At 40.1% G+C, this 17,908-nt stretch overlaps 1 protein-coding gene across 1 annotated transcript; it reads left to right on the plus strand.

The window, feature by feature from the left end:
* The first annotated feature begins 1,447 nt into the window (after positions 1-1,447).
* On the plus strand, positions 1,448-14,272 carry KRT26 (keratin 26). Its single transcript, XM_036755877.1, has 8 exons — positions 1,448-1,894; positions 2,768-2,850; positions 6,486-6,642; positions 6,765-6,926; positions 7,021-7,146; positions 8,450-8,667; positions 11,909-11,976; positions 14,121-14,272. Exons 1-8 carry the CDS (start codon positions 1,448-1,450, stop codon positions 14,270-14,272), a joined length of 1,413 nt encoding a protein of 470 aa, XP_036611772.1.
* Positions 14,273-17,908: the final 3,636 nt, after the last annotated feature.

The raw sequence follows: 17,908 nt of genomic DNA on the forward strand, positions 1-17,908 counted from the left end.
AATATTCTGTGGAATATTCTTTCCCTCACCAATGGTAGGACAATCTGTGGGAAATTGTGCCCTTGGCTCATGGAAATTTTCGTTGTGGAATGGTCTTTTTTCCTTTCATATTTCCTTATAATTCTGTCTCAATTAACAGCTTTGCTATTTGAAAAAAATTAACCAGAGGCCATCCAGTTAGTGGGGAGCCCAAAATTAAAATGATCTTTTTGTGATAATCAAACCTTTCTTTAAGATGTGAGGACTTACGGACTTGGAAGCAGTGTTAAAAAAAATATTCGTATACTTTTATTCATGATGTTATGCTTACTATCTTGACACTATGAGCACACCCAAATGAGCTCCATGTGTCACAGCATCCTTTTCAAAAATGAAGAAAAAAGTTAGTTGAGCTAGTCAAAATATGTTGAGGTTAGAAAAACAGGAAAAATTAATGGCTCTGCAGTGTGTGTGTGTGTGTGTGTGTATAAGATGCCCTAAATGAACACAATTTCAGGACTCTTATAGGAACATGTCTGGAAGGAGCCAGGAAGACCTGAATTAGACACTTATTTGCTGGCTATGTGACCCTGGACAAATTACTTAACATCACTAGACCCCACTTTCCTGTATTAAAGGTGCTGGCGTCACAAGAGGAAAAAAACAAAACAATCCCTGTCCTCGAGAAGCTTATTTTCCACTGGGAGGAGAGGAGGATAAAACCAGCATACAAAATAATATATAGAAAGTAATACAATGCAAATTTCAAAGGTGGAGGGGGAGTACCAGTCACTAAGGATATCAGTCCAAAAGAACAAAAAATTATTGAGCATGTTAGGACCACAAAATCACAGAAATAAAGCTCAAAGGGACCTCAGAAGTCTTGTGGTGTCTCCCTCAATTTTTAGATAAGGAAGTAGAAGCCCATAGAAATTAAGAGACCTGCCTAAGGTCACACAGGTAGTAATAGCAGAACAACATTTGAACTCAGGTCCTCTAACCCTAAATCCACCACACTTTCCATGAGAAAGCAAACGTTAATAAGAAAAGGCAATGGGAATCCTTGTTGGGAAGACGGGAAAAGGCAGCCAACATTTCTCTTTCCAGCTCCTACTTCTTTTCATGTGAAACAATATAGTACCTATTGCAGAGGTGTAAGAATAGGTATGATTACTCATCTTAAAGTCTGAAGGTTAAGGTCATAATCTAAAATTACTCCACCTGGCACCTTTTTAAACATAGAAAAATACCCTCAAGGCATCTTTCCACCTACTGGTGGATACCATTTTAAATCAAACAATTTATGGAAACTGATAATTAGGGAGAAAATAGCGTTTTACTAGACATTGGCCTAATTAAGACTGGTGTCTTGCCAATTGGTTATAAAAAGGCGAATGACACCAGGCGCTGCAAACTTTGACTCCGCGCTCTCCTCTGGGAAAGGGTTGCACATCTATCCTGACTCGCCATGTCCTTTCGTCTTTCTAGTGGGTCCCGGCGGATTTGCTCTCGCCCTGGGTCTGTGAGGCTGTCTAGCTGCGGAGCTGGCTTTGGTGCTGGAAATTCATGTGGTGGTGGCTCTGGTGTGGGCAGTAGTTTTTCTGGTACGGTGGTGGGAGCCTCATCTGGAGGGAGCTATTGTGGGAACCTCAGTGGGGGCTTGGGAAGTGGTGCCTGTACGGGCTTTCTGGGAAATGAAAACGGGTTGCTCTCTGGCAACGAAAAGGTGACCATGCAGAACCTGAATGACCGCTTGGCTTCTTACCTTGAAAACGTGAGAGCTTTGGAGGAAGCAAATGCAGATTTAGAGCAGAAGATAAAAGGATGGTACGAAAAATTTGGCCCTGGCTCCTGCCGGGGGCTTGATCATGACTATAGCAGATATTTTCCGATAATTGAAGAGCTTAGAAGTCAGGTAAGAAATCAACATTCCCATATTTTTCCATTCATTTTGACAGGGTGTAGAGTGTGGGACTTAGAGTCGAGAGGGACCTGGGTTCCAATCTTGCTTCTAATCACAAACAAGTCATTCATCCTTCCAGCCTCAGTTTCCTTGTTTGTAAAATGACAATAATAATAGCAAGGTTATTAGGGGGGTCAAATGAGAATATGCATGTGAAGCATTTTGCAGCTGTTAATGCACTGTGTAAATGTCAGCTATTATTATTATCTTAGGGGTTATTTTTCCTAAGTATAAAAGGGGAATGGCGTGAGAAGGGTATTATGATCTAGAAGGAGCCCTGGAATTTGAAATCAGAAGTTGTTGTCTTTCAGTCATGACCCCACATGGGATTTTCTTGGCAAACATACTAGAGTGACTTGCCATTTCCTTCTCCAGCTCATTTGACAGATGGGGAAACTGAGGCAAATAGGGTTAATTGACTTGCCCAAGTTTACACAGCTAGTAAGTGTCTGAGGCCAGATTTGAACTCAGAAGGATGCATCTTCCTGACTTCAGGCCCAGCAGTCTGTCCACTTTGCCACCTACCTGTAAGATACCTTGCTAGCATTTATCTACTAGGTCTCAGACACTTGGTACAGGGACCCTGACCCCCAACCCCCAATGCTGACAAAATCACAGATCCTTCCCTTGTTTATATATTGCTTGCAGAAATATCCACCAGTTTTGTGCAAAAATGAAAAAAAGTTTAACTACTAAAAAGCTATTTCAAAGTCTAAGAAAATTCAGAATGGCTTTGGCATCTGGAAGGTTATTTGGTTTTTATTTCCTAAGTCTGAAACACATCAAGTCTGTAAATAGATGCTTATCTACTCAATTATTTCCTAGATCATTTCTGCCACTGCCTGCAATGCCAATATTGTTCTGCAGAACGACAATGCCAAACTGACTGCAGATGACTTCAGACTGAAGTAAGTGCAGACACAGAAGGAAACTGGAGGGGAGGAAAGAAACAAGCTTTTTCTTTAAGCACCCACCATGTGCCAAGCACTGTGCTTTACAAATATTATGTCACTTGATCCTCACACAACCATGGGACGTAGGTGCTATTGTGGTCTGTTTCCTTCTTGGTAAAATAAGGATAATAATAGTACGCAACTTCCAGGATCATTGTGGGGATCAAATAAGATAATCATCGTAAAGCGCCTAGAACATTGTCATCGTTCGGTTGTGTCCGACTCTTCGTGACCCTGTGGACCAACAGTCCGTGGGGTTTTCTTGGCAAAGATACTGGAGTGATTCGATGTTTCCCTCTCCAGTTTTACGCTGTCAGGGGTTAAGGGTCCTGCCCAGGGTCACACAACTAGTAAATGTCTGAGATCAGATTGGAATTCTGGTCTTTCTGACTCCGGGCCTACTACTCTACCCACCGTGCCACCTAGCTGTGAGCCTGGCACATAGTAAGTGCCATATAGATGTCAGCTATTATTATCCCCAGCTTACAACTGAGAAAACTGAGGCAGGCAGAGGTTAAGTGGCTTACCCAGACTCACACAGTAAGTGTCTAAGGCTAGATTTGAATTCAGGTCTTCCTGACTCGGGGGCCACTACATTATCTACTGCACCCCCTAGCGTGTGACTTAAGTTTTTATTCCTATACATTATCTATGATGAGGGTGTTCGTGAGAGGCAAGGTGGTAAGGGAGAGTGCTGAACTTGAGGTCAGGAAGTTCTGGGTTCAAATCCAGACCCTGACAGTTTCTAGCTTTGTGATTATGGGCAAGACATTTAACACCCCTGAACTTCAATTTCCTTATCTATAAAATGAGGGTAACGATCTTTGTCATGCCTACATCATAGCGTTGTTGTGAGACATGAATGAGCTAATGTTTGTAGCTTTCTGTAAATGACAGCTATTACCACTTGGAATGCAAATTACGTCATCTGGAGAGTGAGATTCAAAACTTTTTGAAGAATGACGAATGTCTTCAATCTTTAAAAGCTCAACTAGAAGTAGTCCATATTACACAGTTGTAGCTCTCGACAAAATGCAGTATGTGAACATGAGGTAATGTAATTATACCATGAGAAATAATAAACACAAAAAGAAATATGGAAAGTTTCACCTAAAGAGGGAAAAAATGCACAAAATAATAACCACAAAAATTTTAAAGGTGTCACTGTTTGGTCATTTTTCTATCTTGTCTGACTCTTCATGACCATTTGGGGTTTTCTTGGCAAAGGTACTGGGGTTGTTTGCCGTTTCCTTCACCAGCTTATTTTACAGATGAGGAAACTGAGGCAAACAGGGTTAAGTGACTTGCCCAGAGTCATACAGCTAATGTGTCTGCCGCATAGTGGACTTTAAAAGGGGATATGAAATTTTATAGTACATTCAGGCTTTTTATCTTCTAAAAGGTGATGTTTAATAACATGCAGCTTTAATTTTTTTTAAGTTTAATACTTTACTAACTGCCAGCTTTGGTAGCACACAGCTACAATTCCAGCCATGGAAGAGGCTGAGGATGGTGGATCACTTGAGCTAGAGAGTCTGGGGCTCCAGTGGGTTGTCAATAACAAAGTCTGGCATTAATATGGTGACGCCCTGGGAGCTAGGGACACCAGGTTACCCAAGGAGGGAAAAATTGGCATGTCTTAAAAAATGGCAGGTCAAACTCTACAGCCAATCAGAGTGGAGTTGGACATGAGTAACCCCTGCATTACCAGCCTGGGTGAGGCAGGAAATCTTTAAAAAATATTTTTAAGCACTTTATTGACAAGCAATATTGTGTAGTATAAAAAGTACCTTGGGGTCAGGTCCTTTCTGATGTGCAAGTGAATTGGATTTAAGTGAGGCAGGGCTGTGCAAAGTCACCAGCCTCACTCTCTTCTCTGGAGCCATCTGGATCCAGTGGTAAGATATAGATCAAGATGGCTGGAGATGGCCCCAATGCAGTGGGAGACGTTGGCCTTTTTAAGCTCAGTTTGTCTGAGGTAACACCCGTTCAGTGATCAAGGCTAGGTAAGAAATGAGGCAAAGAATGGCCTCTTTCACCTAGTAAAAAAAAAAAAATCAATCTTGGAGAGGAAGATCCTCAGGGTTTCTGGCCAAAACAGAAACAATTGCTATTTACACTCATCTGCACCATCAGAGCCCAAACAATGACCAAATAAGGCTTGGGCTGGGATCTATCAATGAGAGCCAGAGTGATTTGGGTTTAAGAATATATGTTGTAGAAGACAGATGATCTGTGTCAGTGAAGAGAGTTTCCACACCGGGAGTTCCTTTTAAGGAGGAGGTGGGGTAGACTTCAGATTTTATTGATTTAGGGAACTCTTGGAGTGGAAACTCCCTCTATCAATGAAAACCAAAAACAGTTCTATTATCTATGGTCTTGAAGAATTGTCTGGGACCCTGAGAGATTAAGTGACTTTCATAGGGTCACACGGCCAGTATGTCTCAAAGGTAGGAATTCCTTGTACCAATGAGATCCCAGATCTGACCAAAATACACACACACACACACACACACACACACACACACACACACACACATATACACACATACATACACACTACATTATTGTATATCCAATAGTTATACTGATAGCAAAACATGAATAGGAAGTTGCTTATTGTATTAAAAGGCACCCTGGATTTGGAGTCAGGGGACATAAGTTTGAAGCTCTGTTGTTCTACTTAGGGCAAGTCATTTAACTTTTCATTGCCCATGAGTTGTTGATCTACAACAGGGGAGGGAGTTTTCATACCAGGATTTCCCTACATTGATGAAATCATAATGTGATGCCCCCAAAAACCCCCAAAATATTTTATTCACAGAATTTCATCATAAGTAAGAAATGATTCAAAAGCAGTCTCTGTATTACACTCAGCATTGCAAGAATATATAGCTAGGGATTGGGCAGCTAGGTAGGATAGCGTACAGAGTGCCAGGCCTGGAGTCAGGAATACTCATCTTCTTGAGTTCAAATCTGGCCTCAGACACTTCCTAGCTGTGACCCTGGGCAAGTCACTTTACCCTGTTCGCCTCGGTTTCCTCATCTATCAAATGAGCTGGAGAAGGAAATGGCAAACCACTCCAAGTAGCTTTGCCAAGAAAACCCCAGACGGGGTCAGGGAGAGCTGGACATGACCGAAAACAATTGAACAACAACACAATACCTAGAGATCAGGACCAGACATGTGATTTCAGTGCTATAGGGAAGAGACAAATGGGGGGACTGACTCTTATCAATTCAGGTCACTTATATTCTATGTAACTTAAATTCTTAGAGTTGTCTAGTATGCTCAGAGGTGATGTAACTTACTCAGGGTCACAAAGCACACGCATGTCAGAGGCTGGACCTGAATCCAGGTCTTTCTGGCTCTGAGGTCAGCTGTCTATCCACTATACTACATCACCTCTCTCTTTCTTCCATAGATCAGTGTGAACCTCAAACTATCTTTAGAGTTTTCCACACTAAGGAACCTCAAAAGTGAGCTTTCACTTCTACAGATTCCAACGTGTAAAATAACATGGCAAGTCAATGGTAGGTTTTGCAATCCTCTCTGCCCAGCAAACTCAATTATTTTAATATCCTTTAAGGTATGAAAATGAGCTGGCCCTGCACCAGAGCGTGGAGGCTGACATCAATGGGCTCCGCAGGGTGTTGGAGGAGCTGACCTTGTGTACAACGGATCTGGAGATCCAGTGTGAAGCATTCAATGAAGAGCTAACCTTCCTCAAAAAGAACCATGAGGAGGTAGGGTGCTCTATAGAGACACTTCTACCCAGTTCTTGATTCTCATCCCCAAGCATGAAGTTCATTTGGTAGAAATGTGTTTCCCCAAGTCATTCAGCATGAGCGTCTTCATCTGTTTTCAGGAAATGAAAGTTCTGCAGTGCTCTGCTGGTGGGAATGTGAGTGTGGAGATGAATGCGGCTCCAGGAGTGGACCTCACTGTTCTGTTGAACAACATGAGAGCCGAGTACGAAGATTTAGCTGAGCAGAATCGCAAAGATGCCGAAGCCTGGTTCAACGAAAGGGTAAATATCTCTCAGGGAACATGGCAAGTGGTAGCTCTCTTGAAGCAATCCTATTAATTATAGACAATAAACCATCTTGTTGATTCTGTTTCAGAGTGCCTCACTGCAACAACAAATCTCAGATGATGTTGGTGCGGCCACGGCAGCCCGAAACGAACTTACTGAATTGAAACGCAATCTCCAAACCCTGGAGATTGAACTCCAGTCCATCATGGCCATGGTATGTGAGTGCTGTCATCGAAGTGACTTTATTTCACCGATTTCCTCCTACATCTGTCAACTTCATATTCCAAAAAACAGAGATCCAAACATATGACACACCCCACCTCAACAATCTTCAATGGCTTCTCATTGCCTCTAGAGATTAGACTTTATTCTGTTTGGTCCCCAAAGGTCAAATTCAGAGCAATGGGTGAAAGTTTAAAAGAAGGAAATTTAGACTTGATGTCAGGAAAAAACTTTCTAATAATTAGAGCCTTCCAAGAGTGGGATAACCTGCCTAAGAGACAGTAGGTTCCCCATACTTGGAAGTCTTCAATCCCTGGGTGGACCATCCCTTGTTTGGCATGTTAGAGTGGGGAGTCATTTTGTGTAGCAGTTATGCTAGGAGGCTGCTGAGGTCCCGATTCTCATGTGCCCCACCCCCATTCTCTCCTCCTTCAAGTTACTTTGCCTTTCTTGGTATATACTTTCTATTTATGCACATACATGCAGGTTGCCTGCCTCCAATTCTAGCTGTATTCTTCATGAGGTTTTGTTATTCAGTCATTTTTTTTTCAGACATGTCTGACTCTTCATGACCCCATTTGGGGTTTTCTTGGCAAAACTACTAGAGTGGTTTGCCATTCCCTTCTCCAGCTCATTTTAAAGATGAGGAAACTGAGGGAAACAGGGTAAAGCCACTTGCCCAGGGTCACACAGTTGGTAAAAGTCTGAGACTGGATTTGAATTCATGAATCTGAGTCTTCCTGACTCCAGGCCCAGCACTTGATCCACTGAGCTTTGTATCCCCAGTGTCTAGCACCACTTCTGGCACAAAATAGCACTTAATAGAAATTTATTGGATTGAAAAAGTATAAGTAGGTCCCAATTAGTGTGGATAATGAATCCCCTGAAGCGATTGATGTGGCTTATTTATATTGGCCTGAAACTAAGTCCCATCTTTTCCATTGTTATAACTTCGATTAGTGAAAATTCAAATATACATAACTACTTCAAGCGATTCATTATTCATGCTAATACTTTTACATTTAAAACTGATCACCAACACCATTGCATTTGCATCCACAAAGCCAAGAAGGAAAATAAAAAATGAAAAAGAAGTAGGAAATTTAATTTAGAAAGATTTTAAACAAAGAAAAAAATATTTAAAATCTTACCAAGATTTCTGATGGAAATGCAAACATTTCGTCTTCCTATATTAAACAAATATTTATCGTTTGAAGATGTAGAAGAAAAAAATCTAAAACCTGTTGTTTCCATTTTGAACACTTAGTATGTTGTTTTATTTATTCTCATTTCAGAAACATTCCTATGAGTGCTCCCTGGCAGAGACAGAAGGAAACTACTATCTTCAACTGTCCCAGATCCAGGACCAGATTGGAGCCCTGGAGGATCAATTGCAACAGATCCGAACTGAAACTGAGAGCCAGAAGGTGGAATATGAGCAGCTCTTAGATATGAAGATCCACCTAGAAAAAGAAATCGAAACCTACTGCTGCTTGATCGATGGAGAAGAAGGGTAAAAAATACTTAGAGATAGAACATAGGGTCTAGATCTGGGGACGTCATTGAGGGAAATTTCCCTTCCCAATGCAGATTGCCAACCTTCTGGTGACTTTTAGTCATACAGGCAGTTGCCTAAGGCTCTGAGAACTTAGATGATTTGCCCCAGGGTCACACAACCAGTAAGTATCTGAGGCAGATCTTGAACCCAGGTCTTTCTAGCTTCAGCAGTTACATCATGCTGTCTCTGAAGAAGGTTTATTAGGCAGCAATAGGACTTGTAAAAAGAACAAGTCCTGATCAAATTGCACATTTGTTTTAGTCTGGACCTGAGTTCTCAGAACTGGAGGGTACTCCTTGTGTGGAAAGCACCTCCACCTAGGCAAAGTAACTTAACTTATCCATAACTTAAAATGGTCTAAGAGAATAAATACCCCTGGGGGGCTTTGAGACTTCAAGCGATTCATTTGTGGTCACATAGCTGGGATGTGTCAGAGACAGGGCCAAAGCCCAGGTCTTCCTGACTCCAGGATTGGCCCTCTGGATTTTTTTTTGGAGGGGGGAAGGCAGGGCAATTGGGGGTAAATGACTTGCCCAAGGTCACACAGCTAGTAAGTGTGTCAAGCGTCTGAGGCCGGATTTGAACTCAGGTCCCCCTGACTCCAGGGCCAGTGCTCTACTCACTGGGCCACCTAGCTGCCCCAGCCCTCTAGCTTCTATTCCACATTGGGTTATCCCAATCAAAAAATGATGCCAATGTTGAAAGTTGGCCTATATGTGTGTATGTATATGTGTGTGTGTATATATATATATGCATGTGTGTATATGTGTGTATATATTTATGTATGTATATATGTATGTGTGTATGTATATGTGTGTGTGTATATATATATGTATATTTACTACAACTTACAAAATGCTTCGTCTAATTTGATTCTCACAAGAAACCTGTGGGCTAGGTAGTGCAAGTATCATTTACATATGAGAAAACTGGGGCAGAGAGGTAAGTAATGTGACTTTCTGAGGGTCATGTAGCCAGGATTTGAACTCAGGTCTTTTCATTCCAAATCCAAATCTAGTGTTCCTCCCATGATATCTCATATATATTAGCTATCTATATTTGTGTAAATACAAATGCTTTCATATATACATCATATATAAACATTCACATATGTAAATATTTATATGTTTATGTACAATCTATATATGTAAATGTACACAAATATACAGACACAAATACCTATTTGTGTTTGTATATAACATATAATACTATCTATTATATATGTATATAACCAGGATTTGAACCCAGGTCTTTTAATTCCAATTCTAAATCTAGTGGTCCTCCCATGATACCATATGTATCAGCTATGTATATTTGTGTAAATATAAATATTTCATATATACATTATATAAATATTCACATAAGTAAATACACATTTGCATGTATAATCTGTATATATAAATATACATGAATTTGAAGCCACAAATACATATTTGTGTTTATATATAAAGCATATCATATAACCTATTATATATGTATATATGCAAGATGTCTCAAACTTCTTAGTGTAACTTTAAGCTTAAAGAGCTTAAAACTGCTCTAAGACTTTTGGAACACCCTGTATATGTACGAGTATATACATATGTGTGTATATACCAAGAGCTTATTAAAAGCTTCTATCACATCTAAGAAAAATAAAAGCAGGTAGCTGAATCAAATTTCCTTGATATATTAGTTTTTACGCATTTTGAAGATACTCAAATACAAATATAAAAAAGTTAAACTACCCCAGTCACAAGGAGGATTTTTTTTAATGATCTGCTGTGTATTGCATTTTTATGTCAAATTCTATATTCTACTGCTATTTTACTAGTTTCTCAATCTACCTACTCTTTTTGGTAAGTCATTGTTATTTCCTCTTAAAATATAAGTGAAGAGAAGGATTCCATAAGTTATTCATGGTCATCCAGTGGGCCAATGGAATCCTTAAAGACTTAAGTCTTTTAGGAAGCCATCCAAGCCTCCCTAATTAGTCCACAGTGCTCTGTCCTTCCTCCAACATCTGTGTCTCTCCTCATTCACTTGGCAAAACTCCACATTATATTGTTAGCTACCTTGTATTATATATTATGATGGAAAGATCCCAGATTTAGAGCCAGAAGGAACCTTAGATGTCTTATAGAGGAGGAAATTGAACTTCAGAGAATTACCCAAACATCACTGAGAATTTATTAAGAGCTTGGTATATGCCAAGCACTGTGTGAAGCTCCTGAGATTCAAAGAAAGACAAAAGCAGTCCCTGCCTTCAAGGAATTTGCATTCTAATGAGGGAGACAACACTCAAATAAATAGGTACATAAAACTCATACAAAATAGAAAAAAAGTAATCTTAGATGAGAAGGCTCCAGAAGCTAAAGAGGAGGCCCTCCAGACTGGAGGAGGGGCTAGGAAAGACCTCCTATAGAAGATGGCATTTGAACTGTCTTGAAGGCCTTCAGGAAGTTCTCGGTGGCTTACACAACTTGTAAATTACCACCAGAGCTAGGATATGAACCCTGGTCCTAGAGCTACAAATCCGTAACTGTTTCTTCTATACTAACCCTGCTCCCTTATTGTAATCTTTTTATGTATATGTGTCTTGTCTTCCCAAACAGATTACAATTTCTTGGAAAGCTAGGATTGTGACATACTTTTTTATTCTCCCATAGTGCCTGGTATACCACCTTGCATATAGTAGTATGCACTCAACAAATATTTTAATAAGTTTTATTGATAATATATTATAGTCTTGCATCATAGTCATTTCCAGGTATAGCCTTCAGCACCTCCTCCTTTGTAATGAAGAGACATGTTAAGTAAAGATGGCTTATTCACAGATGATACTTGACAATGTATACCACATTCTGCCCACATAATTCCCCATCTCTTTGCCAAGAGGAAGGAACTATGCTTTAAGCAATTTTTTGACCAATTGATCAAAATGAAGGAATTAGAACTTTGCCATGCTAAGCTATTGATCTCCACCCAATAAGACATGAGCTCTAGTTCTAATAACATAATGATTTATGAGTATAAACATTCTTGTCACAGAAGATCTTGGGTTATTCAGTTTACCTGGTAAAAACTGATCAAGTCCCCCTAAAAGTAACTGGCAGAAAAAATCCTAATGGAATTTCCATAGACTTCTTACTTACCAGATTTGTTTCTGGGTTCCCTAATGTAAGAAATAATGAGCATGGCCTTCTTTCCTTCACAGAACCTGCAAATCTGCATGTCTGAACTCAAAAGTTTATGGAACAACAAAGTCAGAAAATCAAGTCAAAGGTATTTAAGTTTTCTTTGATTGGGGATAGCCATGTGCCCAAATTTAAGGTGACTCTCATCAAGGAATTTGTCAAAATAAATGATTCATATTTTCAGGAAAGGGTATTTTTTTCCTCCACTAAGTTTATGTATGTAGTGAAGACTGGATGGTCATTATTACAGGGTTGGCTATTTGTCATCTATTTGGGAGTATTTGGTTAGAGCAAATTTGACCACATCCTAAAGATACTAAAACAGCGACTCACATAAAAGTCTTATTACCTGAGGACTTTGTCATTTCCAAAGTTTGGTATAAATCTTTGCCAGAGTTTGATATTGACATCATTTTAGCACAAACCATAGGATTAGGGGAACAAGGTGAGACGCTAAAGACATTATCTTTCTGTGTTTCAAATCCAGATCACCTAATGTCCATCTTTGACCGAGCACTAATGCTTTTGAATCCCACAAGCTCCATAATCACAGGGGCTGAGTAATTGATCTGTAGGGACAAGGAGGCAGCAGCGCCTGACTTTTAATGGCCTTACAATAGCCTTTCTCTCAGTTTGCCTATGAGCAATGATTTTGTAGTGTTTCTTAAGTCAGAAAAATTTAGAACGTCGGACTGGGGTTTGTTAAAAGCTAGCCTGTTAACAATGGCAATAAATACTTATATAATACTTTAAGGTTTGCAAACCACTTTACAAAGATTATTTCATTTGACCCTCGCAACAGCCCTATGAGGCTATCTCCAATATACAGATAAAGAACCTGAGGCTGAGGATGGGTAAGTGCCTTGCCCAGGATCACACAGCTATATCATATTGAAACCCAAAGATCTTTTTTTAGACCAACTGCTGTCTAACCATGCCTCCCTTATCTTGTGCTTTTAGGCTGACTTTGTTGAACCCAAATGTAAGACATTACATTTATATTATATAACGATTATAGAGTCATTAGTCTTGGAAAAAAGGAAAACAAAAGAACCAAGTGAGACTTCTCACTGCAGAGGAGTCCAGCTGCAGGGATCTGGTGTTCTTGGGTGGTTTTCTCCGAGTGTCATACTTGTCCCTAGGGAAGACTTCCGACAGGTTGTAATGTGGTCTGCCAGATATCTTAGACACAATGTACACCAAAAGGCTGGGATCCAATCCACAATCCACAAGCACTTATTAAGCATCTGCTGTGTGCCAGCACTGTGCTGTATGCTGGGAATACAAAGACAGAAACAAAATAGTCCCTGACCTCAAGAAACTTACATTCTACTGAGGGAAAATAACATGGATACATAAATAGAGTCAAGGGTTGGAGGGAAAACTAACATGCCAAATGACAGTATGGATAAAAAAAAAGATCTGAATATATTAGACTATTGTACTCAATTTAACAAGATGAAATGCAGCAGGCACAAATATAACGTCTTAGTTTGGATTCAACAAAGTCAGCCTGAAAAGCATAAGATAAGGGAGATATGGTTAGACAATAGCTGGTCTAAAAAAGATCTCTTTGTTCCAATGGACTGTAGTCTCTGATACAGTCAATAACACAATGTGGTGACCAAAAGAGTTAATTTGATCTCATGCCATGTTAAAAGAAGCATAGCTTTCAGGAATAAGGAGGCAATCATCCCTCTGGTCTTTGCTCAGACCACTTCTTTGTTCAATTCTGAGAACCACAAGTTAGAAAAGAGATTGATAAGTTAGAGAGAATGCAGAAACTGACAACCAAGTTGGTGATTGGCCATGCCCACATAAAAAGTGGTTAAAGGAGTTAAAGGGAGATTATAACTCTGTATCCCAAGGGCCTTGACAGCACCTTTTGAATCTTTCTTCATTAGTTCATGTGTGTATACATGGGAGGTCACAGGACCCTTGCAGTAAGAGGCTGTGGGACTCTGGCACTTTATTTTGCACTTTTAAACATCTGCTAATAAAAATGAAACTGTCAGTGTATAAAAGTCAGTCCTGAATCTACATAAGCATCAATTTTAATGAATGTATTTTTACATATGACAAAAGATACCCTATCCCAAATGGATATAATTATCCAAGGTCAGATACAAAAATAGGACTGCCTCTCAAACCCACCCCCACTCCCCATGATCTGGTGGTCTCACTGGAGCATGAGCTACATGAGAACTAATGCCATGTTTGGTTCATTTCTAGACACAGCACAAAGTACTGTGGTCACAACAGTTGTTGAGGAAAGAGATCCGAATGGTCCGGTCCTTTCTGTCAAGGTCCATTCAGTTGAAGAAAAGTCTTCTAAGATAAGCAACATTACAATGGAACAGAGGGTGCCTTCTAAAGCACCATAAAGCTGACAGGTGAATGAAGAACTTCGCTCTGCAAAATTTCATATATGAAGTAACATACCTCTGGTTGCACTCTAAGACCAGAAGTTACAGAAAAGGTGCCAGTCTTCATTGGTAGAAGTTTCTCTGCAGGAGCTTCCCTATATCAGTGAAATCACCAATCTGGTCAACCAAAAACAAATTTAAAAACAAACAAAAGTTACACAAAGAAATCATTTCTGCTCCTGAAAATAAAAGTTTCCAGAAATGTCTCTCTGTTCTTCCTTTGCACTTGTTCTTGGCATATAGACTTTTTAGAGTAATAAAAACCTTACTCTTTCTATGCTTTGATTTCAATAAATTTTCTTCTGTTGCAAGTCACTTTGGGTGATCCTGACTATTTTAAATCCCCTTACCCTACCAACCAAAAAGGATTCCAGTAAGTCTGTACTGAGGATATAATAGGAAATAAACATGGGACCTCAACTCTCAAATTCTTCTTAATTCCATGTCATCAGCATCATTCATACTATTGGAAAGACTAACATATATTCAACATCTCATCAGAGACTTAGCACTAAAAACAGTGAGGGACCACTCGCAAATGGCTGCCTTTCTCTAGCACCTATGATGGTGGTAACTGAGCCCAGCTCTTGGAACTAATTACTCATGATTTAAATAAAACCCAGATATTGAACTATAAATGAATATTCATAGGATCATGGGTGCGTGGGGTGGGAGAGACCAGTTTTATGGATGAGGAAATGGAGGGTAGAAGCAATCAACAATTGACAGAGACAGAATTCAAGTTCAAGTCTGCTGCTCTCAGAGTCCTCTTCTCTGTTAACTTAGCCATTCTGTCCACCTCTTGGTCATGCTCATGGCAAGTTAATACAAATTATGATCCCCATGATTCCATTGGCCAATCCAAAATTCTCTCCAAATGTTCTGATGACCTGGCAAAGTCATATCCTTTATGTCACACACACACGTCACTTACAAAGATTCTAATTAAATGTCAATTACTAATTTACCCTGGATTAATTAAGGTGACTCACAGCACATGGAAGCCAAAATGAAAATATGTTGATTCCCACAATGACCTTATTCCACACCCTTCACCTTTTGCTCCTTTTTTAAACCTTATTAATATCCTATCCATCCTCCAAAGCCTAATGCATATGATCCCTCTTCTATAAAACCTTTCCTGGTATGTTCCAACCTTTCCTGATCCTAACTAGTTGTTAGTGACTTCTCCCTTTCCAAATTAACTGCATTTACTTAGCTATTCATTTATTTGTATCTTCCCTCCCCTACTCACTGTAGGATATGAGATCCTTGTTGGATTGGATGGGATGAGATGGGATGGATGGGATAGATGGGATGGATGGGATAGGACTGGGCTGGATTGGAATGAAATGGATTGGATTAGACTGGACTAGATGATATTAGATTAGATTGTTTTCAGTATATTGGTTGGTTATTGTCCTTTGTTCTCGAAGAGGATCAAAGTGACATCACTATGCTAGAGTCAAGTTACAGTGTGTCTGACTGTGGCTGATCAGACCAATACAAGCTCAGAATGCTCTCTCACAGGTTGAACACAAATGTGAACAATTTGCACATCTCATGTTTCTTTTGAGCTACTTCAATTCTGCTTTGCTCATAGAACACAGCACCTTCTCTGATGTAGGCATGCCATGCTGAGAAGTCCTTGGCTAGTGTCTCTCATGTCACACAATCAATTCCAGAGTTCTTAAGAAAGACCTTGAGAGTGTCCTTGTATTGCTTCTTCCGACCACCATGTGAACACTTGTCTGGTATTCATATGAAACAGTCTTTTTGGCAAGCATACGTTTTGCATTTGAACAACATGGCCAGACCATCAAAGTTGTGCTCTCTGAAGTAGAGTTTGAATGCTTGGCCATTTATTTCAAGAAAGGACCTCAGTGTCTGGTATCTTATCCTGCCAGGTGATCTTCAGAATCTTTCTAAGACAATTCAAATGAAAGCGATTCAGTTTCCTGGAATGGTGCTGGTATACTGTCCAGGTTTCACAGGCATACAACAATGAGGTCAGTGCAACAGCTCTGTAGACCTTCAGTCTGGTAGTCAGCCTAATACATCTTTGCTTCCACACTTTCTTTCAGAGCCTCCAAATACTGAGCTAGCTCTGGAAATGCAGGCATCACCGTCATTGTCAATGTGTGCATCCCTGGAAAGTACACTACAAAAGTAAGTGAAGCTATCCATAGCATTCAAAACTTCTCCATTTGCTGTATCCAATGGTTCCACATATGGATGGTGGGGTGGTGGCTGATGGATCGCCTGTGTTTTCTTGGTGTTAATTGTAAGGTCAACATCATCACAAGCAGCAGACAATCGATCCATATTTCGTTGTCTCTCAGCTTCAGTGGCTGCATTGAGTGTACAATCATCTGCAAACAGAAAATCATGCATCAACACTCCTTCCACTTTGGTCTTGGCTTGTAGCCTTTTCAAGTTGAAGAATTTACCATCAGTACAGTAGCTAACCTTGATGCCGTGTTCATCCTCACTGAAGGCATTTGACAACATGGCTGAAAACATCATGCTAAAAAGCATGGGAGCGAGAACACAGCCTTGTTTCACTCCATTGGTGACTGGGAAAGCACAAGAGCATTATCCACTATCCAGAACACAGGCAAGCATGCTGTCATGCTGGCATGCTCTGGGCAACGAAATTTTAACATAATTGTCTATAAGCTCTCATGACTGACAGTATCTAAGGGCACAACCAGAAATAATGAGTGGAGATTCCATCAAGGAAAGTTTCAACTCAACATCTTAATTCTTTGATGTGACTGAGGGGTGAATGAGGGTAAAGAATCCAAGAAAACACCAAAGTTTTCAACATGGGAACAGACCATAGTGCTATTGGCAGCAAGAGTGAAGAAGAGATAAGCATATGTGCTGGATAGTTTAAGGAGTCATCTGCCTCAAGGCAGGGGCTGAAATCAGATGAGATCTCAAGATCCCTTCCTATTCAATGATTCTGTGATTCTCAGCAGGATTAATTTGCCCTAGATCATCAAAATCACCAGAGCACACAAGAAAAGTGATGAGAACCAGCTTTCCCAAGTTCCATATGATAGACAAGGCTGGTCCCCCTCCATTTGCCCTGCTACCTCATATAATAAGACTCAGATGGATCTGGAATCTCACTCATGTCACTACTCTCTCTCTGCTGGTCCAATTTTCCACATCCACATGAATTTCCATGTTTAACCTTCTGCTCATTTGCTGACACTTGTATTCCATTTTCAAAGAGAGAGAGCTTATGCAAATTTTAGAATATGATAAATTATCAAGTGCCTCTAACCATTCATACCCAAAAGGACAAGCTTCCAACAAAGAGAGACAGGGTGGTAGAATATAAAGAACAATTATTCCAGAGGGACTCTAGAGTCAGAGACCTGGGTTCAAATCCTACTCCTACCACTTACCACCTATTTGATGTGGGTCCAGTCACACCCTCTATGTATCTTTGTTTTGTCATCTATAAAATGAGGGTATTGGACTAGATGGCCCCTGAAAGTTAGGATTTCATTTCCCAAGAGGTTGGTACTTGGATTTAGGGGATTTCCATGATGAAATAATCCTGCACAAGACTCTAGTGAA

Source organism: Trichosurus vulpecula, chromosome 4 (genome assembly GCF_011100635.1).
Source record: "Trichosurus vulpecula isolate mTriVul1 chromosome 4, mTriVul1.pri, whole genome shotgun sequence".
NCBI lineage: Eukaryota > Metazoa > Chordata > Mammalia > Diprotodontia > Phalangeridae > Trichosurus > Trichosurus vulpecula.